General features: G+C 41.4%; 2 protein-coding genes across 3 annotated transcripts in view; one reads left to right on the plus strand and one right to left on the minus strand.

Annotated features, from left to right (window-relative positions):
• Window positions 1-1,366: 1,366 nt before the first annotated feature.
• serinc2 (serine incorporator 2) lies at window positions 1,367-21,566 on the minus strand. The gene is made up of 10 exons (XM_078267299.1): window positions 21,446-21,566; window positions 13,802-13,963; window positions 12,440-12,627; window positions 12,190-12,269; window positions 11,273-11,410; window positions 10,436-10,605; window positions 9,726-9,816; window positions 7,730-7,889; window positions 5,791-6,003; window positions 1,367-2,806 (listed from the first exon to the last, which is right to left on the minus strand). The coding sequence occupies exons 1-10, from the start codon at window positions 21,482-21,484 to the stop codon at window positions 2,668-2,670; spliced, it is 1,380 nt and encodes a 459-aa protein (XP_078123425.1). The 5' UTR covers window positions 21,485-21,566; the 3' UTR covers window positions 1,367-2,667.
• A 3,810-nt stretch (window positions 21,567-25,376) lies between these two features.
• Window positions 25,377-25,666, plus strand: part of pkib (protein kinase (cAMP-dependent, catalytic) inhibitor beta) — a 29,970-nt gene continuing 29,680 nt past the window's right edge. Inside the window, exon 1 of one of the 2 annotated variants that reach the window (XM_078268112.1) lies at window positions 25,377-25,640. The gene's annotated coding sequence lies outside the window, so the exon portion shown is untranslated. The remainder of the gene's footprint in view (window positions 25,641-25,666) is intronic. The other variant, XM_078268111.1, reaches the window with a different exon arrangement.

Below are 25,666 nucleotides of genomic sequence, written 5' to 3' on the forward strand. Positions count from 1 at the left end.
GTGTGGTGCTCACTGATGGGAGAAACAACCAGAGCTTTGTTGGCAGGATTAAAGAAACTCAACCAAGTTTACTTGATTTCGCTTGAGTTAGCTAGACTATGTGTCCAATCTGAGTTTTCTGTTGCACGATTAAAGGAAGTTACACACCAACCAGACGGCCGACCGTCGGCAAAAAAAGATAGTTGGGCTGATCAGTCTCCCCCGAGTTGGTCAAAAAAAAAAGTGCCTCGGAACACACCGAAGCTACGAGACGCAAATACGTCTCCATGACAGCAGGCGGCGCTAATCTGTATCGTCTTCCAAAAAATGAAAACCGGCAGCTGATTGGACGAACACGTCACACGGATCTGGCTGCTGCTTCCGGATTTTGGATTTTTACTGGCGACTCATTCAGAATACGATCTCATATTGTACTAAAATAGTTCACCGAAACGAGAGAAATAGGCCGTGCAGTTGCTGAATCTGTCTTCATTTCAGATCGACAAAGAGTCAGATTAAAAGATTTTCGTCAGATTTTGAGAGGCTTAGTCACGGTCATCCCGCTCGCCATTTCCGGGTGAGTCCCGACTGCCCCGTCTCCGACTGAGCATGTCGGATCGGCCAAAAATGAAGGCCGACGGCTCTTCCGACGGACGACGGCACGGGACACACCGAACAGACTCGAGTCACCGACCTCGCCAGACTGTCCAACGGTCGATTATCGGGTCGGTGTGTAACTGCTTTAAAACTTTTGAACGTACACATATTCCACCAAAACAAGTTCCTGCCCGAGGCCATTATGCAGAGGCACCGTTGACCCACCCCCAGATGATTGTGATTGGTTTGAAGAAATGCCAATATACCAGAGCACGTTTCTCTCCCATCCCAGAATTCTGTGTGGACTAGCCAGACCCTCTTTTGCAGCGCTGTGGAGGAAGGTCCGGCAATGCGAGACTAATACTAGAATAACACACCTGAATCTCCGACCTTTTTTTTTTTGTTTTGTTTTTACTGTTCATCCTGAATACTGCAATGTTTTAAGAGTGCTAAAATGTTACTCCCCATCCTGAGTCGGCCAATGTTTTAAGAGTTTTAAAATGGTTAAGACGTTTTTAGAACTGGGACATCATATTTATGCCAGGAAAATGGTGATACACACAGCGACAAGCGTGGATGAAATCAACGCAGCTGTGCCAGCTGTTGTAATACACTGACAAAAAAACCTCTTAAAAAAGGGCCAATCAACTCTCTCGCTCCACGCAGTTCAAAGTACGTATTACAGCTACGGTAGCCTTCACGCTTTTTTCTGATGACGCCGGTCTCTTTCTCTTTTCAATATCCTTTTTTCTTTTTCTGGGTGAAGGTGAAGAAGAAGACTAGAATCTGGTTGTACTTTAATGGCTGGAAGGCACAAACTGGTGTTATTTATAATAAAAAAGGCACAAATAAGACAATGAAAAACAAGCAGGGGAAGTGATATAGGGTGTCCCGTGTACGACTGCGTGTGCAGAAATGTTCACAGTAATGTTAAAAGTATTGAATCTACAATTTGTTACCAGATGTCCACGGAGGCCGCTTTGTCGTTCTTCCCCAACACAGGCCTTGAATGAATATTGTGAAGTATAAAACAAAGTGTTGTGTTCAGCCCCCCTGCTCATGCTGAAAATACACATTCCCTCTACATTACTTGCCGAGTGAGAGTGTGTGTGTGTGTGTGTGTGTGTGTGTGTGTGTGTGTGTGTTGGGAATCCCCCATGGAAGGAGCACAATAAATCACATTTTAGCAGGATCATGTGATTAATGGAGGGAGGGCAGTGAAGCATTAGGAAATTGCTGCTGCAGACTTGATGACATTGTATGTGCCGTTTCTGAAGAGAACATGTGCCAACTCACACAGTAGAATGTATAAAGAGGTTATCATAAAGGCTAAGAAATCTTTCAACACACATCTAAATAGATTGAGCGTAATGAAATCTATCCTACATAGAAAGCCTAACTGATGGACAACAGCCCCATCTACAGGACAGACATGTTGCCTACACATTGATGAAGGAGACTGTGAACTTTATTGATTATAATGAAAAGTGACCACACAGCATATTGAGGAAGCAACTTTATACCAAAGACTTTAAAGATATCAAAAATGGCCCTTTTGAATATGTGTGCAAAATATAATATAAAGGCGCTTGTTATAAAATTGGGCAATAGAGCAATAATCTAACAAACAAAACACCTTTCGATGAAATCCAATTGATTTAAAAGGAATGATACAAAAAGTAAAAACTAACGTTAAACAAAGCCAAAATATTAGTTCCCCAAAGCGATATTTAAGTTTTATACGGTCTTAAAAAGGCATTTAGTGTTCTTAATTTGAATATTTGTGACAGTAAAGAAAAATATACAAAAAAATATATATATAACCTGAGGTTAAACTGGAATGTGTGATTAAAGCTCATCTCAAACAATAGTTTTCCTGCAAAACTGCTACCTTCAATTTGAGCCACAAAAAAAATAAAATCAACATATAATGGCTTCCAGTCAAAAACGAAGCATATTACCATTTCATTCTCCGATTTTGAATGTGGAATTACAAGAAAAAGCACACAATTAATTCGAAGCTAACGCTATCTTTCTTCAAGGTGCAAATAGCAAGCGGCTAGTGGGCGCGTGGACACACTTCCCTGTGTTTTAGCTGAAGTCTCTGTTGGAGAGCACCAGCGGGGCCACCAGGGTCCACAGGTAGGTGGCCAGGCCGAGCCAGCTGGAGCAGATCTTCACCCACACGGCCGGCATGGTGCTCTGCATGGTCTGGTAGTCCGTGTTGGGCCTGACGAGCCCAGAACAAAATCAGAAAGAAGTCAGTTTTGCATCAAATCAGTCTAACGTATGGCCGTCAGAAGTGGCCAAAAATAATGTTCAAATATTCCTTCTAAAAAACAACAACAACACACGGGTTTGGATATTTTTCCTATCTATTTTTATAACATACAAGATTTTTTAGGAAACAAAAAGGAATGAAAATCAGCAGTTTGCTCAATAGATATATCATTTTATTTAGCCTGTAGTAGCTTATGTACTGACTAAAGGTACGTAATAACAGAGAACATTGGGATGTCCTGGCTTGCCATGCACCTGCATCATCTCAAACTACTAATGAACCTGGTGTTTCCATTGCTTCCACCTCCATTACTTTACTGAAAGACAGTATGTCGCAGTTTTACTGTAGTAGTGTATGTAACCTTACCTGGACATATTGGTATCTTTGCTCTTTTACCCGTTTCTCTCAAACGGTACAGTGTATAATTGTTTCCTTCTTATTTGGTGTTTGTATACAAACTTTCTGAGCTTCACACACACACACACACACACAGAAATAACTCAACTTTTTCGTAATTCCATTCATAAAGATATATTTCAAGTGTTTATTTCTTTTACTTTTAATGAAAATTTTAACTAATAAAAACCCCAAATTCAGTATCTCAGAAAATTTGAATTCAAGGGTTCAATATTGAAGACACCTGGTGCCACACTCTAATCAGATAATTAACTCAAAAGACCTGCAAAGGCCTTTAACTGGTCTCTCAGTCTAGTTCTGTAGGCTACACAATCACGGGGAAGACTGCTGACTTGACAGCTGTCCAAAAGACGACCATTGACACCTTGCACAAGGAGGGCAAGACACAAAAGGTCATTGCTAAAGAGGCTGGCTGTTCACAGAGCTCTGTGTCCAAGCTCATTAATAGAGAGGCAAAGGGAAGGGAAAGATGTGGTAGAAAAAAGTGTAGGGATAACCGCACCCTGGAGAGGATTGTGAAAAAAAAAAACCATTCAAAAATGTGGGGGGGATCAACAAAGAGTGGACTGCAGCTGGAGTCGATACTTCAAGAACCACCACGCACAGACGTATCAAGACGTGGGTTTCAGCTGTCTCATTCCTTGTGTCAAGCCACTCCTGAACAAGACACAGCGTCAGAAGTAGAGATGGTCCGATACCATTTTTTGCTTTCCGATACCGATTCCTGAACTTGCGTATCGGCCGATACCGAGTACCGATCCGATACCAGTGTGTCATATATTTTATTATGTTTTAAGAACTGTATACTACTATCCCTGTATGGATGTGATATGATTTGTTGTCGGTCTGGCTCAGGTTAAACTCTTTGTGAAACATGAATGCCACAGAACGTTCTTTTATTCTGCAGTTTGTCAGTCAGTTATAACGAAAAAAGAACATAAACTACTTTAACGTATTTTTTCTTTAGGGCTTTATTACGTGGCATCGGATCGGTGCATAAACTCCAGTACTTCCCGATACCAGCGTTTTAGGCAGTATCGGAGCCGATACCGATACTGGTATCGGAACATCTCTAGTCAGAAGCGTCTCGCCTGGGCTAAAGACAAAAAGGACTGGACTGCTGCTGAGTGGTCCAAAGTTATGTTCTCTGATGAAAGTACATTTTGCATTTCCTTTGGAAATCAAGGTCCCAGAGTCTGGAGGAAGAGAGGAGAGGCACAGAATCCACGTTGCTTGAAGTCCAGTGTGAAGTTTCCACAGTCAGTGATGGTTTGGGGTGCCATGTCATCTGCTGGTGTTGGTCCACTGTGTTTTCTGAGGTCCAGGGTCAACGCAGCCGTCTACCAGGAAGTTTTAGAGCACTTCATGACTTCCTGCTGCTGACCAACTTTATGGAGATGCAGATTTAATTTTCCAACAGGACTTGGCACCTGCACATAGTGCCAAAGCTACCAGTACCTGGTTTAAGGACCATGGTATCCCTGTTCTTAATTGGCCAGCAAACTCGCCTGACCTTAACCCCATAGAAAATCTATGGGGTATTGCGAAGAGGAAAATGTGATACCCCAGACCCAACAATGCAGAAGAGCTGAAGGCCACTATCAGAGCAACCTGGGCTCTCATAACACCTGAGCAGTGCCACAGACTGATCCACTCCATGCCACGCCACATTGCTGCAGTAATTCAGGCAAAAGGAGCCCCAACTAAGTATTGAGTGCTGTACATGCTCATACTTTTCATGTTCATACTTTCGGCTAACATTTCTAAAAATCCTTTTTTAGTATTTTTGGTCTTAATATTCAAATTTTCTGAGATACTGAATTTGGGGTTTTCATTAGTTGTCAGTTCTAATCATCACAATTAAAAGAAATAAAACACTTGAAATATATCAGTCTGTGTGGAATGAATGTATACATTATACAAGTTTCACTTTTTGAATGGAATTACTGAAATAAATCAACTTTTTCATGATATTCTAATTGTGTGTGTGTGTGTGTGTGTGTGTGTGTGTGTGTGTGTGTGTGTGTGTGTGTGTGTGTGTGTGTGAAATGACGCGCCACGGAGCCGTTTGTAATGTGCTCGTAAACAACCAAGTCTCTCTCTCTCGCTCTCTCTCTGACGATTTCAGCGTTGGCCCTTATCTACTCGCCACTCCAGTTTGCGTCTTTGTAGCGTCGTCTTCTTCGCCCTCGCCGTTTGTTTACTTCCGGTAGCGCCGGGCGCAGGATAGAACGGCATCAACGTGCCCACTCGCTCGCTGGGAATTGTCTCGACAGCCGGCCGGCTGGGCTCAACGTTTGGGGGCACAGCAGCCCACGTGGGAAACGCACGACGCAGACAGCCGCCGCAGTGCTGCTTTCTTTGGTTTAACAATATTCAAATATAGATTTTCATATTTGACTGGGTTTTTTTTGTTATGTTTTTACAATTTGAACATACTGTATATATATATTCAAATTCATAATATCCGTTGACAGCCCTAGTCTAAAGGGGTACAAGACATATCCGATACTTACATGTACCAGTTGGTGAGCGTCATCATGATGTAGAGGGAGGCCAGTAAGAGGCTGAAGTGGAAGAAGGAGTAGTTGTAGGTGACCGCCTCCTCTTCGTTGTCCACGGCCCGCCGGACTCCGTCCTCCCCTGTGGAACTGTAGTCGCTGGTCAAACCCTGGCTGTCCTCGGTCTGCATGAGCTTGTTCACCTGGGTGTTGGTGGACGAGCGGATACTGCGGCGGGCGAGAGCACAACATGTGATTGTTGATATACAGCGACAGGAAAGCAATGGAGATAACACGTATATAGTCTACAGTATATCAGGGGAAAATAGAGTACATTTTAGTAAAGTATTGTAGAAATATTTTATTGACAAAATGTGTGTATGTGCTCGTTGCAAAAGAGCTGCGTTAGTCATTGAGGAAGTGGTTAAAAGTACTCCGGGTGACCTCTGATGCACAGATCAGAGCTCATAATTCAGAGGACAACTTGGTGGACCAGCTCTGACTTGATGTCTGTCGCTAGGGAAACTTAGTCTCTGTTTTGTGAACCCTCAGCTGTGTTGTAACTCTTATGCTGGACTCAGTAAACTTTGCTTAACTGAACTCGTCTCAGAGTGATCCTTGTGTTGGTAAACTTAAGTCCGATGTAAGAAGGCGCAGGAATTAATAAATTGGAGTCCGATTTGAGAGGCCTTAGGGCCTTATTTTAGACATAATTCCCTCTACAGTATATAGAAAACAAATTCCTTCCTATTTTGCTAGTTTGCAGAGGCACCGTTGCCGCCCAAGACTATTGTGATTGGTTTAAAGCAGAGATCTTCAACAGGGGTGGTCCGAGACCCCTAAGGGGGTCCTCAGAGTTGCTGCAGGGGGGCCACCAAATTATTGTTGGATGGTTTTAAAAAAATAAATAAAAGAAAAGATGTCTGACAACATACATTTACATGAATCCAACATACCATCATGGGTGCCAGAGCCTACAGCTTTGTTATTATTAGTAAAGCTTAAGGATTCACTCTGCCACATTTTAACATCAAAACATGATGTATAAATATATGAATATGCCAACAGTTTTTATTTTAATAGCTTAGTATTGTAAGCACCATAAAAAGGTATGTATTAAGGCTCTTTTTCTTTTTGAAATGAGTCGGGAAGCCAACAGCAAAGCCTAACTTGACTTTTAATGTTACCAAACAAAGAGAAATGTTCTCCCCTAGTCCTAAAATGCTGCCGTTTCTGCTCATTGCACAATTGTTGTTGTATGTTTAATAGTGTTAGTGTGTTGTATGTTTAATGTTTGATAGCATGTGGTGTCGTGGTTGTGTTTTAATGTTTTGGAGAAGCCAAAGACAAATTTCCACCAAGGTGGACAATAAGGTCTAATTTAATAAATCGATACTAGAGCCCTTCCTTGTTTATCAATAAAGCGGTTGGCGAGTTGAAGCAGCCGTGCTGTGTGTGTTTGACCAATAAGCGACGGTCATCCCTGCAAAGTACTACCCTCCGATCTGGGACTTTTTCGGGGCCCCACGAAAATGTTCACAGAACTTAATTTAGACCCTGGTCCCCGTAGTCAAAACATAATAATGACTTCCTCAAAAGGTTCCTAGTCCCTGGGGAAAGTTCCTGCGGTCGAAAAGCGGCTTTATATTATCTTAGTATATGTTGCAAAAGATGAGCAATGTGGATATTTATCAAATTTAAACTACTTCCAAATAAGCTTCTCTTTTCAGCCATCTTCCATGACTGCCCTGACAAAAGCAGTATGCTAAACTAAACTCACATCTCCGCTGGAGGAAATGGGCGGTTTCTGACAGCAGGAAAAAGATCCAACTTGCAGTCAGTGCTGTATGCAGAACTTAAGTGTTTTCAGGTATGTCTAAAAAATGTCTTCTTGCGACATCGTGACATGAAACCTAAAAAAAAAAAAAAAACACCAGCAGCTCCAGTAAAATACCTGGAGTAAAGAGTACAGAAGAGGAAAATGATCAATCCCACGATGCTCTGTGCGTCCCACCACTGGACGCTGCCCGGGGTTTGGGTCGGCGCCGGTCCTGGTGCTGGCGTGGCAGTGACGGTCTGGACCAAACTCAACAGACTGGGGTTACACTGCCGGTCTGAGGACGGAAACACAGACGACAACGTCAAATATGACAACTAGTAGTTATTACAGCTACAGGGGCATGTTTTTCCTTACCTTTATACTCCTTCCCAAAGTCAGTAATCGTGGTTTTTTATTTTTATTTTATTTCCCCTCTATTCTTCCAGGGAAGTCATTAAAGCTACATTGTGTAAGATTTTCTCCCATCTAGCGGTGAAATTGTAAATGACAACCAACTGAATATTACTTTCTAGCCCCTCCCATTCCGAGTGCGTTTTAACTCCTACGGTGGCCGTATGCCAAGATTAACAGGCTACATATTTTTCTCCGTGGGCAGAGTCAGAGATCAGTTGATGCGACGGAGGTGCGAGGGAAAGCTAAAGGAAGAGGGGAAAGGTAAAGAAAAACCAAAAGACAGAGCCGGTGGCAGTGGATCGGTGAGACCGCCTAGGCAAAGAAAAACTGAGGAGACACTCTCCAAACCCTTCAAAGACAAAAGGAGAGAAGCAACAGAGGTTTGTGTTTTTAAATGTATTTCTCTTAGCAGTATGAACAACGTCAATGAAACCGAAATTAGCTCTTAGTATCGCCATCGTTTACACGCAGCTGTTCTAGCTTTAGCTAGTCTGTGTTACAAACTGCATGACGTGAGTTGTCTGCCAGGGAAATCACGACGTTATGCACAACCATGCTTTAGTTAGCCAAGCAACTATAAAACACAAATAGGCTGAATTACCTGTCGAGAAGAAAGCAGGCAACTTCGGCGTCCCTTTTAAAATCCTTGCTCCTCATGAGCTCTCTCTGAGTGTAAAAGCGCGAAAGGCGGAGCTTGAATTTCCATATATGTCCCTCTTTGGTTAATGTATTTTAAAGATGGAGGCGCAACATGGCTGCCGCCATTCCAGCGACTCGCTCGTATGTGTTCTGAATGTCAGATTCTACGCTTACGAGAATACTTTGATTAGTTGGTGGAAATAATTACACATGAATGAGCACATATTTGTGAAAGAAGGATTTTTTGCTAACAATCAACTCAAAACATTACACAATGTAGGTTTAAAAATAAGTTCTTATTTACAACGGTGGCCTGACATGTGACAAGGCCAGTTAGGGGAAGGGAAGGCGGGCTAGGAGATGAGGTGGATTAGACATACATACAGTTTTAAAATGACATAAAATCTGATTTAAAAGTAACACAGACAGCAGTCAACATGTATAACGGAGAAGCACACAGGTACACAGGGAGGGCTGGGTACTGGGTTCAATACTTTTTAGGCACTGACTGAGCATTGAGTATCGGAAAATACCTCGGCATTCAATACCCAATTTCAATACCGAAGGAGTAAATCTCATCAGTGCCAGCGAACCAATAAGAACGCAGCATGCTTCTACCAAGACCTAAATGTCTGTGATAGGCTGTCTAACGTCAACACGTCGTAGAGACACGCAGGAAAAACACAACGTTACACAGAGACAAATAAATACATAAAAAGATTTGTGCGAGTGTAATGTTTTCTAAAATTGGTATTGGGGAAATAAAAAATAAAAAAATAGTATCGTTTAGGAACTGGTATCAAAGTCAGCGTATTGGTATCAACAATATTTGATTACCCAGCCCCTAGACATGGGGGAGAAAGGAAGGGAGAAAGCATACAAAAGGTTTAGCTGGGAAATTATGAAAAGCAACTGCATAGAAAAGTTATCCTACTCCCTCAAAATCCAGACTGACAAATGTTCTAGGATATGGTCGATATACAAAAATGTAAAAAAAAAAATAGACTAATGTAGAAAAGCTACTGCATGTGTCGCTAAACAAGGAAGAGATGGCGGTTCAGGTTGTGTTGTGACTCACTGGGGTTGTTGGTCATGGCCGACCAGGTCACATACATGGTGTAGCAGGAGATGAAGGAGGCCTGCAGCAGGCCGGAGGTGGGCTGGGCCTCCTGTGGAGACATTGCGCCGGATGAGTCCCAAAAATCAGTCATTGTGCCAGTAAAACAAAACTCTCTTCGTCGCTCAGTCAAACTCTTCAGAAACTAAATATTGGACGGCTATGAGCTGGACCGGTCCTCTTTTTTTGTGTGTGGTTATTTCTGGTTTGTGGACTGCTTTGATTTGATTAGGATCCCCATTAGCTGATGCAGAACATCAGCTCCTCTTCCTGGGGTCCACACAAAACAAAATATTACAACAGATTTTCAGACAAAACAGCCACATGATATTGTTGATGGTTTTTGGTTGGTCTGTCCAGATTATTTTTGTTCTTGTTTGTGTCTGAAAGAGTTGATTTGTTAAACATGGACACTGATGGATGCGCAGTGAATTTCTATTAGAGATGAATAATGAAAATGAAGAGGGAGTAGGACTAGCTAATTTCATATTAGCTAGTCTTCTGCATTGTGCATCGAATAGCAGTTAACCTCATTTCTTGCTAATATACAGTACATAGACATAGATAATTATACATGGATAGGGTTAGGGCACAAAAAGGCAACATTTAGCAGCTTAGGTCCATAAATGGATATGTATTATCATATTAACATAACATTAACTGTCTATTACCTGAACTTTGGGCAGAATGGCCACGATGGACACAATGATGCAGAAGATCAAGTTGAGGCTGATGACGACCTTGTGCTCGGTGCAGTCGTCGGGTTTGGTGTAAAATACGTAGAAAAGCACGACGGCAGAGAAAGCCACGGCGTAGAAGATGAAGGTGAAGGACAGCAGAGCTGGGAAGAGAACAAGAGCAAAGGGTAACGCCATTAGACAATCTCCGGGGGGAGATCTGCTTCTGATTTGATGCAGTTTGATTGAATTTTGTCAACTCAACTACTACACTATTTTATTGTCCAATGGTTAAAATGCTGTCTTTTTAACCCTTTTTGTATCATGCTTTTTTTTTCTAAAAATTGGCAGACAAATTACTTATAAGTGAATACATTGAATCCTAATATACGGTACATGTATTGCCCTGTAAACACACTGGCCAAACACTAAATGTTCAACTTGCACTTTAAAGGGTCATTTCTGTGGGTTTAGCAGTAGCCATCTCGGAGCCGTTTCTGGTTAAATGGAGAGGAAGTTGCCCCTTAAAAAAGGTCTCTCTCTGTAGGGATCCTTTCCAGACACATAGAATAACAATCCGAGCCGGTCAGTGACGACAACAGCACTTGTAGTGGAGGAAATCGACGATGCCCATTTGCCCTGTAGGATTACATTGCAGCCCGGTTCGCGGCTGATGGTCAATACTGGACCAATTTCAAAGATTGTTGTTGTTCCCATCAGCCTCTCACACAAAAAAACAACATAGGAAAACAGGGTCCAGGTTAAAAAAAACCAAAGTAACCCTTTTAAAAGGTTACTTGGGCTAAATAGGAGGGTGTGTTGCCCTTCTACCTGCAAACCAGCACTTTGAATTTCCCTCTTCTGCCTTCAGCAGCCAGGACTGGTTCCAGGAATGGGCAAAGTCCACCAGCAGGATCAGCTGGGTGATGATGAAGAAGAAGGAGCCCACCAGGCCAAAGTAATACCACACTGAGACCAGACAGAAATGGATACAGAACATTTGTTTAGAAAGTTATTAGGCTGTGCAATGTACAGTGCTAAGCCATAAAGCAGGAGACTCTCAGTACAGTATGTGCCATAGTAGGTCAACATGTATCAGCTGTGCTTGTTATATGAAGTGATGTTTGTTTATTTATGAACATCAGAATTGACCATTCCCGTTGACCATATTTTTCTGGGTCAAAATGTAAAAATGTTAAACTTTTTTTTCAATGTTTTGGTTGTCTTTTTCAACACTTCAGTCACTTTCTTATGCATTTTATTTAACATTTTTGGTTTTTTTCCACCCATGTTTTGGAAGCTTTTTCCAAAATTTTTGTCACTTTTTTCAGTGTTCTTTTATAATAATTTTTTTTTTCAAATGCTATAAAATGGAAGAAAATGTCCAAATTCAATGAAAGTAGTGAACCGATCAATTATTTTACTTGTGATAGAACCCTTTTTTTTTTTTTTTTTTTTGACAATTTGGTTGAAAGAAACCCACATTTGAGATATAGAAACTTTTTGAAAATAGGTCAAATTTGACCCGAGGACAACAGGAGGGTTAATAAAAGCGTTTCAATACTCTGTGGAACAAGCATATTCTGGAGAACTATTCAATACCAAGCCCTTATTTTGACACCAAGCAACGGAGCATCTTATTTGTCTGAAGGTGTGTGCGCTGCTGGAGAGTTCAGATAAAAAGAAACCTGGCAATAGAGAAACGGCAACATCTAATAAGACTTCAATAACAGGCCTGGGCTTCATACCTGTATTGAAGGTGCCATCTGGAATGAAGAAAGCTCCCACAGCTATGCCAACCAGCAGCAGGAACTTGAAGAACCAGAAACTGCGAAGGAAGGAGGTAAAGTTATTCTAAGTATGTGAACAACAAGTATGTTTTTCTCTCTCTGTTTCGATACAGTCTTAGAGGTGCAGTTCCCATGTTTGGCCAGCAGAGTGCAGCGTGCCTTCATCATACAGGACTGTGGTACTGAGGCTGCGGTGCACAGTACGAACCCATTTTGGATGGCGGCTCGGGGGTCCTTGCTGTTGCGCACTCGGATCATGATGATGGTGAAGAGGAAGAAGAAGCAGGCCATGGCGAAGCACATGCGGTACACTGACTTGTAGCCGACAATGATGTCACAGTTCACCTTGTTGTCTAGGCCAGGTATGGATGTGCCACCGAGACAGAAACCTGGAATCTGACAGTGTGAAGCACACAAAGCAAATAATGGGTTGGAATAAACTGGGTAAATTGGAATGATTTTCAAAGTTGGATGATCTTTAAGAAAAGATCAAAAATAAAATAAACACCTAATCCAACGTCACAGCCTAAAGGTAGGTGCTACAGAACACTGTTCGCCAAAATAACCACACACACGAGAACAGTTTCTTCCCACAGGCTGTCACTATGATGAACAGTTAAACTACTAAACTACTTAAATGATATATTTAATAGTGTTAAACACATAAATAAAAAAGGTCATATCAACCTAGCTCAGATATATAAGCAGCCGGTTATATTAATAGTTCTTTAAACCCGATTTTTAACCCTCTGAGGTCTGAGCTCCTTAAGGCCCTGACACACCAACCAGACGGCCGACCGTCGGCATAAAAAGGCAGTCGGACTGATCAGTCGGCTCCCCGAGGTCCAAAAAGTGCCTCAGAACACACCGAAGAGACGCCGACGTGAGCGTACGCTCTGCGCGTGCGCGAAACGTAATACGTCTCCATAGCAGCAGGCGGCGCTGCTCTGTATTGTTTCCATTAACAGTCGGATTATTTCCCAGGGTCTTCTTTCTCCGGAAATTCACAGCCAGACTGTCATGGCGGCTGGTTCAGAATACGATCTCATATTGTACTAAAATAGTTCACCAAAACGTGTTTCTGAAAACATTTTAAGCGAGAAATAGGCCACGCAGTTTCTGAATCTGTCTTCATTTCAGATCAACAAAGGTCAGTTTAAAAGATTTTCGTCCGATTTTGAGCGGCTCATCCGCTCCCCATTTCCAGGCGAGTCCCGACTGCCCTGTCTCCGACTGAACATGTCGGGTCGGCCCAAATGAAGGCCGACGGCACGGGACACACCGAACAGACTCGAGTCACCGACCTCGCCAGACCGATTATCAGGCTGGTGTGTCTCCTCTATAAAAGGCATTTTCACATATCTTCTTCGTCCGGACAGACCTGCCCCCACTGCTAAAAAAAAAAAAATCCTAAAGGAAACACTGGGTTAAACACATTTGAAGTATTTTCAAAAGATTCCCTGAATTAGAAATTACGTGGGTTGAACAAATTGGGATACTTGGGCCTTATGCAGCAGCCCCCCCAGTGTGGACCATTCCATTTGATCTAACTTAGTCTTATCTAATGTACCTGTTTAAGATGTCCCTCCATGCCTGGGAGAATCATAATGACAGACACCAGAGTCCCGAGCAGCAGCAGGAAGGAGAAGGCCAGCCGGCTCACGGTGGAGTTGGTGGTTGAAGGGCAGCATGATGACAGGAGGCAGGAGGCCGAGCCACACAAACAGGACGCCTGCAGAAGAGACCAAGGAGACAATTAGCTAGGCATTCACACAGATTCATATTTTATGGAAGTCAGGGACAGGGCTCTGGGGTGTCGGATAATCAGGGTAATGCATGCATGGCTTGCAACGACTGCAGTCGGGAGGGGGGGGAAAACAAACAAAACAAAGGACACTGTCTGCTGTCAGGGCAACTATCTGTCTCATTCTTCTGCACACTTCCACTAAAGCAAAAGACATGGTGATTTACAGAGGCAGTAATCATCAGGCCTGTGATTAGAGCTGCTCTCTCTCTCTCTCTCATAACAACAAACATACATATAAACAACAAGAAGTAAATACATCTGATATAACAATACAAGTAAACAGGATAATTATGATATAAATGCAGATACTAAACAAATTCTGTGCATGTCCGTCAAATCTCTCTCTCTCTCTCAAACAGGATAATTATTCAGATGCAGACTGCTGAGACGTGTGTGAAGCACTGAAGCAGAGACTGTAGCTGAGATCAGCCATCCTTGACTAAATACGAGTATGCACCCGAGTACACTGGCCTTTAGTGTGAACATTGTAGCCACGACGACAAGAAGAAACCAGTTCCCATGCTTCAGACAGGCCTGCGTGATACAGCCTTGGCAACAAACAACTCTGACAAAAAGAAAAGTCAAGAGGGAAAACTACACTTACACCAAAACAAAACTCTTAAGTTTGAGAATATGACAAAGACGTCATTGTGACAACAACACAGGATATAAACAATTACAGTGCACATACAAAGTGCTTTTTACAGGTTTTATTTTTGCAAAACTGGGCTGTGCATCAAACCTCAGTACGTTACTGTCACAACAACGCGTTGGTAGCATACAGTATCAAAAACTGTCAAGGACTGAAATTATGCCTGCACGATTAATCGTTATAAAATCGCGATCTCGATTCACCCGTTTGCGATTTCATTTTTAAATGACTTCGATCTAAAAAAGGACAGCTGAAGACATGAAAGGCGAGCAGTTAAAGAGTGTGCTAAAAAAAAAAATCATTCTGTTTTTGATACTGTACTTAAATTGGCAATTGACAAACTCCATTTCTCTAGAGACTGACGCTGTACTGCAGCATGTTGATTAACATGTTTTAATGATGTAAAGACATGTTCATAGAGTTCAGATAGAGTCTGTATCAGGGCCATATTTAGTTCAATGTAGTGTTATATGTCACTATTTTTGGTAGCCTACTGTACTTAAATGGCCAGTATGTACTTTATTTTCTGTATTCACTGAAGCCTCTATGTTGACAGGCTTGTGGCGATGCGCAATGTGCTATAGGTGCCAAAAAAAAATGTTTGGTACTGCCAATTAGTTTTGTTTTGTCATGGTTCGTGTGTGCAATAAACATTACGCTTCCACATTACACAGTTTTCCCCGAATCGTGCAGGCCTAACTGAAATAATCTAAATGTTTACTGGATTATAGTTATTGCCGATTGCTTACACGCTGAAATCAAACGTATTACACAATTATCAAAACCTTACACTCAAGGAGCAAAACATTGGCCCAGATGTGCAGCACTATAAGCACAATGTCAGCCTCTCACTTTCTGCACAACAATACACACAGTGATTTGCAAAACACTAAACACTGTCACTACCCGATGGGAGTCGAGTGCAGATCGTGAGTTGCGCACGCGTCACTTTGCGACAGGTGTTGGAGCTTCGCAAAGGACGACTTGTGAGGCCCGTTCAAGTTAGAACAGATAGAACGTTTGCCAGGTTATTCTTTGTGAGAAAACTACTACCATGTTTGTTTGGGATCCTTGCTAGAGGCTGAAGTAGCCTACAAGAACCTGCTAACGCAACATGGCATCATGACTTTGCGTAAACATACACGCCACTTTCCTAAAGCCAAATGGCGTGTTATCTGTACGCATTTTGAGCTATCCACGTGTATGTCTACGCTGTATACAGCGGACGTAAACATACGATTATTCAAAAAAAATAAGGTTGGGTTTAGGGAAAGAACATTGGGAAAGGTTTTAGTAACACTAAAAAAAAATGACAAAAACACAACGGTGACTAACGTCACACGCTTAGGTAAACGGTTGGGTTTAGGAAAAGAACATTGGGGAAGGCTTTATTTAAAAAAATAAAAAAGGTTGATAAACACCACACGCGGGACGCGATCCCGGCTCTCCTGGGTTAAAGTCCTCTGTTTTACTCATCCGCCACCCCAACCAACCTTCGTCCTTTCGTACTACTCGCTACGGCGATAATTCACATGTAATGTAGGTCAACGGAGGCCTAACGGCGTTGATAAACACGCTAAAAAACGATTATGCGTCTTGACAACATGCAAAAACGGCATACGAATTGGCGTGTCAAACATACGCACGGTGTTCATTTTAGGACATCTTCAGATCTCAGACTCAGGTGTCAGACTAAGACGAAAAGGTCTCAGCGTCGGAACAACCTCTCTCATCCTCAGACAAAAAGTTGTCAGAAAATCCTCTGTCAGCCTCAGGGCCGTTTCACATTGTACGCGCAAGCGGCAGCGCTGCGCTGCGAAACCCATTATTGTTAATGGCTTGCGCGCACCAGAACTGGTCATTTTGCGGCTTGCTGCAAAAAAAAACAAACACAGAACACACACGGATCCACAAACGGAACATGGACGAGAGGCTGATTTTGGCCGTCAGCTTTGTTTTAGTTATGTGAAACCAACATATATTACTTTACATTATGTTACTTTGGTGCATTTGTCAAATCATAATTGTGAGTGCATTTCTTAAAACAATTGGTGTAAACTGCACCGCATAGTGACTGACCTGAAAAATCGTGTATCTTGCTGGAAATCTTTTGTTTGTGTCCAAAGCAAGTATTTATACCAATGAATCAAACTGACAAGTCCTTATGCCATTGTTTATACCAAGATAGTGAAACTGCTTTCTGTTGTCGTCCATATTTAACAGTTCACTCTGGAAGTATAGTCTAATGAACAATGCACATGAAAGGTAGCACTATTCCCTATGTGACAAAGTTACACATTATTGTCATCTCTGATCTGAGAAATGCGCCAAAGCAGCTGAGAAGAACTGTAGCCTACTGTTGTGAGCTACGAAAACCAAATACCAAGTTGATTATACAGCTCCATACAGGTATTTGTAGGATATATTTGTATGTTTATATGATATAAAATATGTTTGGACTGATTGACACAAGTCATTTCATTGAAGTTTACATATAGGTAGTTAGGTATATGGCCTTTACACAGAATAACTACCCATTTCCAAATGTGTAAGCTCCAGTTTTGGAGGAATTAATTGCACATATGCATTAAACAAAGTGTTTTCCAGAGAATGAATGATGAATGTAGGCTCATATCTTAGCTTTATTATACCCAACTGCAATGACTGCAGACCTCATACTTATGTATGTAAACATGCAATGGCAGTGTTGAAATGCAACATTTTATTTAGAAATGAAAATAATCCACACGTCTTCATCTATTTAGAGGAGGAGTGTAAGAAAAGGTGGAAGAACCTAAGGGACAGGTACATAAAAGGAGAGGAGACAAAAAAGTGGTGCAGGGGCAGACTCGGAAGTACTTTTCCATACTGTCTTGTCTGGAGCCACACGTCAGGGAGAGACAAATAGCCAGACGCTCCGTTGTAGAAATGGGCTTTCGGAATGTTGTTCGCATCCGGGAAATCGTAGGCCCGACTCTCGTCAGCAGACTGAAATTGCTCCCTGTTGAGCCGAAAGTCCCCCTGGAACTGGTCACAGTGAATGCGGAGCTCCTTCACCAGCCGGAATTCCCCCAACTGCTCTCTGGACCTGAGGGTCTCGTGCACCCACACCCTTCTTCCTGCTGCCTTCCTCCGTCTTCTCCTCACAACCAGGGCCAAGTGCCAAGGCTTTCTTTTGTTTCAAAGACAGAAACATCGTCTCCACCAAATCACGACTGTGTATCCACAATGTCGCATGTACTGCACGTCTGATGTAAACACCGGACGCAGACGTGACAGGCATTCAAATATTGGCATATACAATGTGAAACGGCCTTCAGACAAAATGGCGTCAGAAAAACCTCTGTCATCCTCAAAAAAAAACCTTTTCAGAAAGAAAGTTGTCAGAGATAACGTTGCCCAGATGAGGGAGCTGTTGACTAGCTTTCTGAATTAGCTAAAGTAGCTAGCAGCTTTTACAGTGAATACACGGCACTTCGTGATTTTCGAGTTCATAAACGAGCCAGGGATATCAATGTCTTTTTTCATTTTCTGGGTGTACTCTTAACGTCTTGTTGAAAGAAGACGTGACGAGTTGCCTTATTCTTTATTTATTTTTATTTATTTTGGTCTTGCCAATATACCAAGAAACTTTGGAGCAGATTGTCACATTTTATTGCTGTTCATATTTACCCTCAGTTCACATTACTTTGGGAAAATGTATTGTTTGGATTCACTCAATATGATAGAAAGTTTTATTCAGAGTATTATGCGATACATTTAATAATTATCTGAACCAAATTTTATTTACATAAGTCAACGTTTTTGAAAAAAGAAGCCAAGGTTTTTGGAGCTGGTTTCCAATATTAAACAATACATATCTGAATGTACAAACAAAAAAGTTGTTGGATCATATGACCTCAGTAAGCTTTACAAAATATTGATATGAAGTTTTTTGTTTTGTTTTCTTTCCTTTAGTAACCCCCTGGCTCGTTTATGAACATAGACTGTTGTTTCCTGCTGTATATCCACTCCTTTCAATAAAGCTTGATTAAAAAAAAAAAGAAAAAAAAAAAAAAAAAAAGAAAAAAGAAAAAAAAAAAAAAGAAAAAAAAAAAAATCACGAAGTGCCGTGTATTCACTGTAAAAGCTGCTAGCTACTTTAGCTAATTCAGAAAGCTAGTCAACAGCTCCCTCATCTGGGCAACGTGATCTCTGACAACTTTCTTTCTGAAAAGGGTTTTTTCTGAGGATGACAGAGGTTTTTCTGACAACGTTTTTTCTGAGGATGAGAGAGGTTTTTCCGACGCTGACGCCATTTCGTTTGAGTCTGACACCCGAGTTTGAGGATGTCCTAAAATGAACACCGTACATACGCCACTTAGTGAGATCAGTCTGGCTAACGAGAGACTTCTGTAATGTCAATACAATAAATAAATAAAAAATTGACCTACATAACGAAGTTCGTTCACTGCAGGCTACAAGTTAGCAATCAAAATGGTGTTTTGAGCTAACGTTAGCAATCAAACAATCATAGATAGCCAAAAGGTTCGCCGGATGCGGATCCCTCGGCGTTATGCCGTAAACCGTTTAAACCTGAGCATGCGCAACTCACATCTGCACTCGACTCACATCGGGTAGTGACAAGAAGTACATCATGATGTCACTTCCTTGCAATTCCAAAGCACTGACTGTCAAATGACCACAACTATGAGCCGACCTGTGAAACACAGCATCAGGTGCGCAAACACGATTGCTTAATTGTAGACAGACACAGCAATGAGGTTTAAGCACTATAACAATGCAGCAGGTAGGAAAAACCGGTCCCCGTTTTCAAAAATAGTGCTTAAGCAATCGGAAAAAAAAAAACCTGTAAGAGTAGGCTATCAGAATTCTGTCTACTAATTCGTACAATAGCTTCAGGTACGTCTGCTTGTGTTCAGTCTTGTGTCAGTACTGAAAATAGAGTACCGTTACAGCACCACTGATGCCCTGCCCTAACACTGAATCACGGTCGATGGTAGGTGGATAAACAGAAAATGTGAACATTTTATTCAACTTAGATCTGTCTGTTACAGCTGTGCCACACTTCCTTGCATATTTTATTAGTGACCTTAGTGATAATCTTGTTGTGGATTTCTTTGGAAATGTCCTTGATTTTTACGATGCAGCCTTTAATTGGAGATCATCTCCATTCAAATTGTTAAAGCTACATTGTGTAAGATTTTCTCCCATCTAGCGGTGAAATTGTAAATGACAACCAACTGAATATTACTTTCTAGCCCCTCCCATTCTGATCGTGTTTTAACTCCTACGGTGGCCGTATGCCAAGATTAACATGGCTTCCAGTACGACTTTGTCCGTTCTGTATATTGTATGAGATTAATAGTGTAAGGCAATGTTTACAGTGTAGGCTACATATTTTTCTCCGTGGGCAGAGTCAGAGATCAGTTGATGCGACGGAGGTGCGAGAGAAAGCTAAAGGAAGAGGGGAAAGGTAAAGAAAAACCAAAAGACAGAGCCGGTGGCAGTGGATCGGTGAGACCGCCTAGGCAAAGAAAAACTGAGGAGACACTCTCCAAAGATGAGGAGGCGACGCCGTTACATGTCCTCGAGAACAGGCGTGATCCTCCCATCTTCAACAGGCTTTCAAATCTGCCGGCAGTCGCGGGTAATCTCCCCCTGGCATTCGTCACGGTGCCACTGAGGGTAAAAGCGCGAAAGGCGGTGGCATGTCCCTCTTTGGCTAATGTATTTTAAAGATGGAGGTGCAACATGGCTGCCGTCATCCGAACGACTCCCTTGTATGCTTGTATTCTGAATGGCAGATTCTACGCTTACGGGAATACTTTGATTGGTGGAAGTAATTACACATGAATGAGCACATATTTGTGAAAGACCAAAGGTTTTTTTTGCTAAGAATCAACTCAAAAAATTACGCAATGGAGCTTTAAACACTAACCGTCTTACAGAGGTGAATCATTTTTTACAGTCTGTCAAGATTTGTTTTCACAAGGTCTTCATCAGTGTTACATATCTACTTAGGAGAGGCCCTGGTGTTGTTCGTGCTGACTCACTGAAATAACTTACTGGGACACTTGATGGAATTGAGCCATCGTTAAGGTTATCAATTTCAGCTGGGCTTTTCCTACTATGACAAGTCAAAATGTCTGCTGTGGAAAAAAAGGTCCATAAACAGTCTATGGTACAACAAGGAAAAAGCAACAAAACTGCTACTCTGCCTACTCCAAAAGGGGATGGCCCACGAGTTTTCTCACGACTTAGAACCCGGAAATTGCGCATTTTGAGAAACAAAATGCATATTTAACTGACAGCGTTACATTTTGTTCGTTTTCCTCGTTGACTGCACATTCCAAAACATTAACAGGTGAATTACTTACTAAGTTCACTGTAAATAAAGTCAAAGGACGACAAAGACGCCCCTGCTCTCACACCAAACTCTATTCAGAAAACCGGAAAATTCACTGCCACCTTCACGTCATTTTGACGAAACATTTTACAAGTCGGTCTAAAAGTTTGTTTAAGTTGGCTGTAACGATTCACTTAGTATTAAACTATTTCAAATAAATATAATGTGACGTGAGTAAAATGGCGCATTTTAATAGCCAACTAGTTTCACATGAGGTCGTGTTGATATCATACCGTCGTGTTTTCTTGGCTAAACAACACGCAGTTAAAATAGTCAAGAAACTGTATGAAATACTGAGTCTACATAAATCATGTAACAAAACTACAACCGGTAAATATATACTTACACAACTGCCAAGGGTACCCAGAGCCAAACAAGCACCCATGTTTATTAATTCACAATTCCGATGAAAGTCGTAAAAGCTTGAAAAGTTCAGGAAGAAACTGTCAAAAATGACGAAGTCAAGTCATTTAAATATCAGCCTTTTAAATATCAAAATATCAAACACGGGAATCCGTTTACTCCCTTCAAAATAAAAGCTTCACGTCACTCTGTGATACACGTACGTCATTTATATAGCACATTGTCGGGATATTATATTATTTCATTCATAAATTCATATTTGTTTATTCGTGTATTTTGATGGTAAATGTCCATATGGAACACAACGAATCCATGGAGCATTATAGCACGTGTTGTTGCTGTATACATTTCCGTAGTCATTGGCGTTCTCGGTTTTATTTTAGGCACATTCCCTCTACTTCCGACATTGTTTGGGGGGGAAAAAAAATATCTGAGCGTTTACTTTACACGGTTTCGTTGCAGTTTACAATTTTGCCCGTTGTAATTCAACACCGAGTCTGTGATTGGCTTACTGAGTGGTCACTCAAAAGGTTCGACCAACTGGATGCTATTGCGCAAAAGAAAAACCCTCCCTTTATTATAGTCCTTTAGGTCCACCACCTCAAACACTTAAAATACGTAATATCCAAAATGTTCAATGCTAAATTGATTTGATTTTATTTTAAAACCACATAATTCATTAAACTGATTATGTGTCACCTCCTGAAAGGAAGCAAAAGCAATTCATTTTAAACCAACCAACATGTTATATGGTTTTATTTATTGACATTTGTTTTTTGCAACAAAAGGTATTTGCTATTTTTATGGCGAGAAAAAAATGTTCTACATTGCATGTATAGGCCTTCTTAGTTAAATAGGCCTTAGTCTCGCATTGCCGGACCTTCCTCCACAGCGCTGCGGAGGAAGGTCTTGCTAGTCCACACAGCATTCCGGGATGGGAGAAAAACGTGTTCTGGTTTATTGGCATTTCTTTAAACCAATCACAATCATCTTGGGCGGCGCTAAGCGCCGGACGCAGCAAACGTGCCTCTGCGAAACAGCCTCAGGAAGGAATTTGGAAAATGTGTACGTTTCAAAGGTTGTTTTAGTCGCGCAAAACTCAGATTGGAAAGATAGTCTAGCTGTCTGGATTTACCCTGCAGAGATCTGAGGAGCAGTTAACCATAGTCCTCACAAATCCACCGGAGTTTAGAACGCCAACACAAAGGAAGCAGAAGGTGACGGACATCCGGCAGAACCTCTGGCGGCACCTGAACAAGTCCTGCGATTTTACGAATCCTACTATGGCCGCGCCAAGACCTGCCCGCCCTTCAGTCACTACTACTGGCCAGGCGTCCATGCTTACGCAAGGTAACGTAACCTGATTTGTACAGGTCCCATCCCCTGACCAATCAGCTATCCTAACCTTAACCGCTCGAGGGTCAATGCCTAACCCCAACCAATCGAGCTACTATTGAAGGGCGGGTCTTGGCGTGGCCATAGGATTCGTAATTTCGCATTCCCTGAAATGAAACGTCGTCGATATAGACTGCTACAAAGAAGATGTGTTGTATTTCATTGCTCAGAGTGAGAAAAGTAAAAGGATCGGGTGAGCCATGAAAATATGATCAGGAGGGTAATTATCATGATTATTCCGACACCATATGAATGCAGCACAAACGCCCTAACTCAAATTGTTAACAAAAGCGAAGATATGCAATTCATTTGAACCAACTGACATAATCAGAAATCAGAATGACAGGAGACAATAAAGGTAATATATAAACAATTTATGTAAAGAAGCTGCTCCCCAAATATCCACTTTGCTGAACTTCTTTGTATTCTATTTTTTTTGATGATTGCATACATTTTTGTAGATAATATTTGTATGTTTTGTATTTAAGAAGAATGCAAACGATCACATTAAACTTCATATATCAACACATTAATTCATCGGAGTGCTCTATCATTAGGGTAGTGGGCCTATCACACAATGAACTCAGAGTTGACTGTTATAAACACACTATATATATATATATATATATATATCTATTAGGTGTGTCCTTTCTACTATGTGTGTAATATATGTATGCATGGGTGTGCAACATGACACGTGTTTATTTTACATAGAGGAATGATACAAACATGTCACAGCTACACAAAAGGACCCTAATGTAACACGATGCATTAGATGCAAAACATCCTGCATGCACAAAAAGGCCATTGCAAAGTCACTGTATAGCCTAATGATATGGCCGTATAGGAGCAAATAGGAACTGATTTGGTTTCACCAGAAGTAGCAAACAGTGAGGAAACAGGTGTGACAATGAAGTTCAGACGGTGAGTTTAAAGCAACAGGGGGCCAAACCTCCATCTGTTTGTGTCTGACCTTCCTGTGAATAATCAGCACAAAGATACAGCTTCTGCATGCTCTCTTTTTTCCTACAGTCTAAAGCAGCAGCAGGCTTGTAATGTCCTCAACGGAAAGCAGAATCATGGATCACATGAATGCGTGTGTTAATGAGCAGTCTAATGAATTTGATGTAGATAACGGCTTCATTACAAAAGGTATGCCAACATTCCTCGGGGGATTGATATTGGTTGAAGTGACCACCGTTCTCTTTATCTTTGATATTTTTTATAATAATCCCAGGACCTTGTGTGTCTGCTTATGAAGCTGAATACCATATATGTTACCTATGACTGTCCTTAAGCCTGTTGGTGGCAGGGAGTTTCTTGTAATGCAGCTCACAGACGTATCAAGGGTTGACGGTACACTGTATAATTGTTCTCCTCATTTAATAAATGAGATGAACAACATTGAGATAAAAAAAAAAAAAAAAAAAAAATGGCCTGTTGAGTATTACATTACATTCCTTGGTTAAAGCACAGTTGACTTTGATGTTATTAGACCACTGTTTTCTGTTTCTATTTAAGGTGGTGGTATCTAGCCTATGTACAAGTGCCTTAGTTTTTTTTTTATCTGTGTAATAGGAATGAGATAAGGAGAGCTATAGCCTACAATAAATGATCCATGTAATTTAGGACTGAGGACAAATTACTGAGTGACAGGATTCTACCAAAAGACAGGTGAAAAGGCGATTCCATTTCTTAGTGTGCGAATGTGTAGAGACGGTGCACCCCTTACTAAAATAAACAAATGGTACAAACCTTTGAGCAGCAGCGGCAAGACAAAACAGCCAGAGTTACACAGGAAACTGTACCACTGTGACTTCAAAATAAAACACGTTTGAAAATGATCAATTTAAAAACATTTCCTGCATCGTCATTACTACTATTACGACTAGTTCTACTACTACTACTTTTAATTATAATAATAATGTCAATATTACAAAATAGGCCCAAAATTCAATTGGCTACAAAAATATATTATCTATTTTGAGTAACCGAATTAGTGAGACTAAAACATAGGTAAAATGGTATTCTTGAAGCAATAAACTGTATTATGGTTAATGTTATTTCTGCTGAAAAATCTGAAAACGTGATGTTCTGTAACACTACACAGTGAGAGCTTCAGGCCAGACAGAAAGCCATCTTTTAGACTTTTTGAGCAGGATAGTAGTCCTATAATTATATTGGGTGTTAGCAAGCCAATTTATTTTGAAATCAATACATTGTGTAATAGGCTATAGGTCTCTAAGCAAAACATTGTCATCACTGACAGATGCATTAGACATTTTTATTTTCCTATAAATGTTATATTTGTGGTATAATGCTGCCTTTTTAATTTATTTATATTTTATTTTTATGCATATCGTCCCAACAAAAACGGTGTATTTTGTTCCACTTTTCCTCATGGACATAACTGAAACAGTTGTTTCCCTCTTCTTTCTCGACAGCTGTTGTGCTTTTACTTTGAAGGCCAAACCCCGTCTTTTCCTGTATGCTCCGGGCTAAGTGCGCTTACATTGACGCCCCTCCCTGTTGCTGCTGCCTGGGACTGAGCGCGGGCACGGTGCTCGGCTGTCCGTGGTAACAGCACGGTGTAGTCCGCTATGCCGCGGGTCCAACGGCGTCAGCTGTAGTGAAGCACTGTAATGTGTCGTACCGGACCGAACCCCTGACACTCTGCACTTAGGCTACTCTTCTTCGTCCATGCAGAAGATGGTGGCTGGCGGCTAGTTCCAACTTCGGACTCCGTGGTTTCTTTCCTCGGCGAAGCGCACTGAAATCAGTCGGTGAGTGTCCGTCGTTGCGCACATAT

Source organism: Sander vitreus, chromosome 14 (genome assembly GCF_031162955.1).
Source record: "Sander vitreus isolate 19-12246 chromosome 14, sanVit1, whole genome shotgun sequence".
NCBI classification, from domain to species: Eukaryota; Metazoa; Chordata; class Actinopteri; order Perciformes; family Percidae; genus Sander; species Sander vitreus.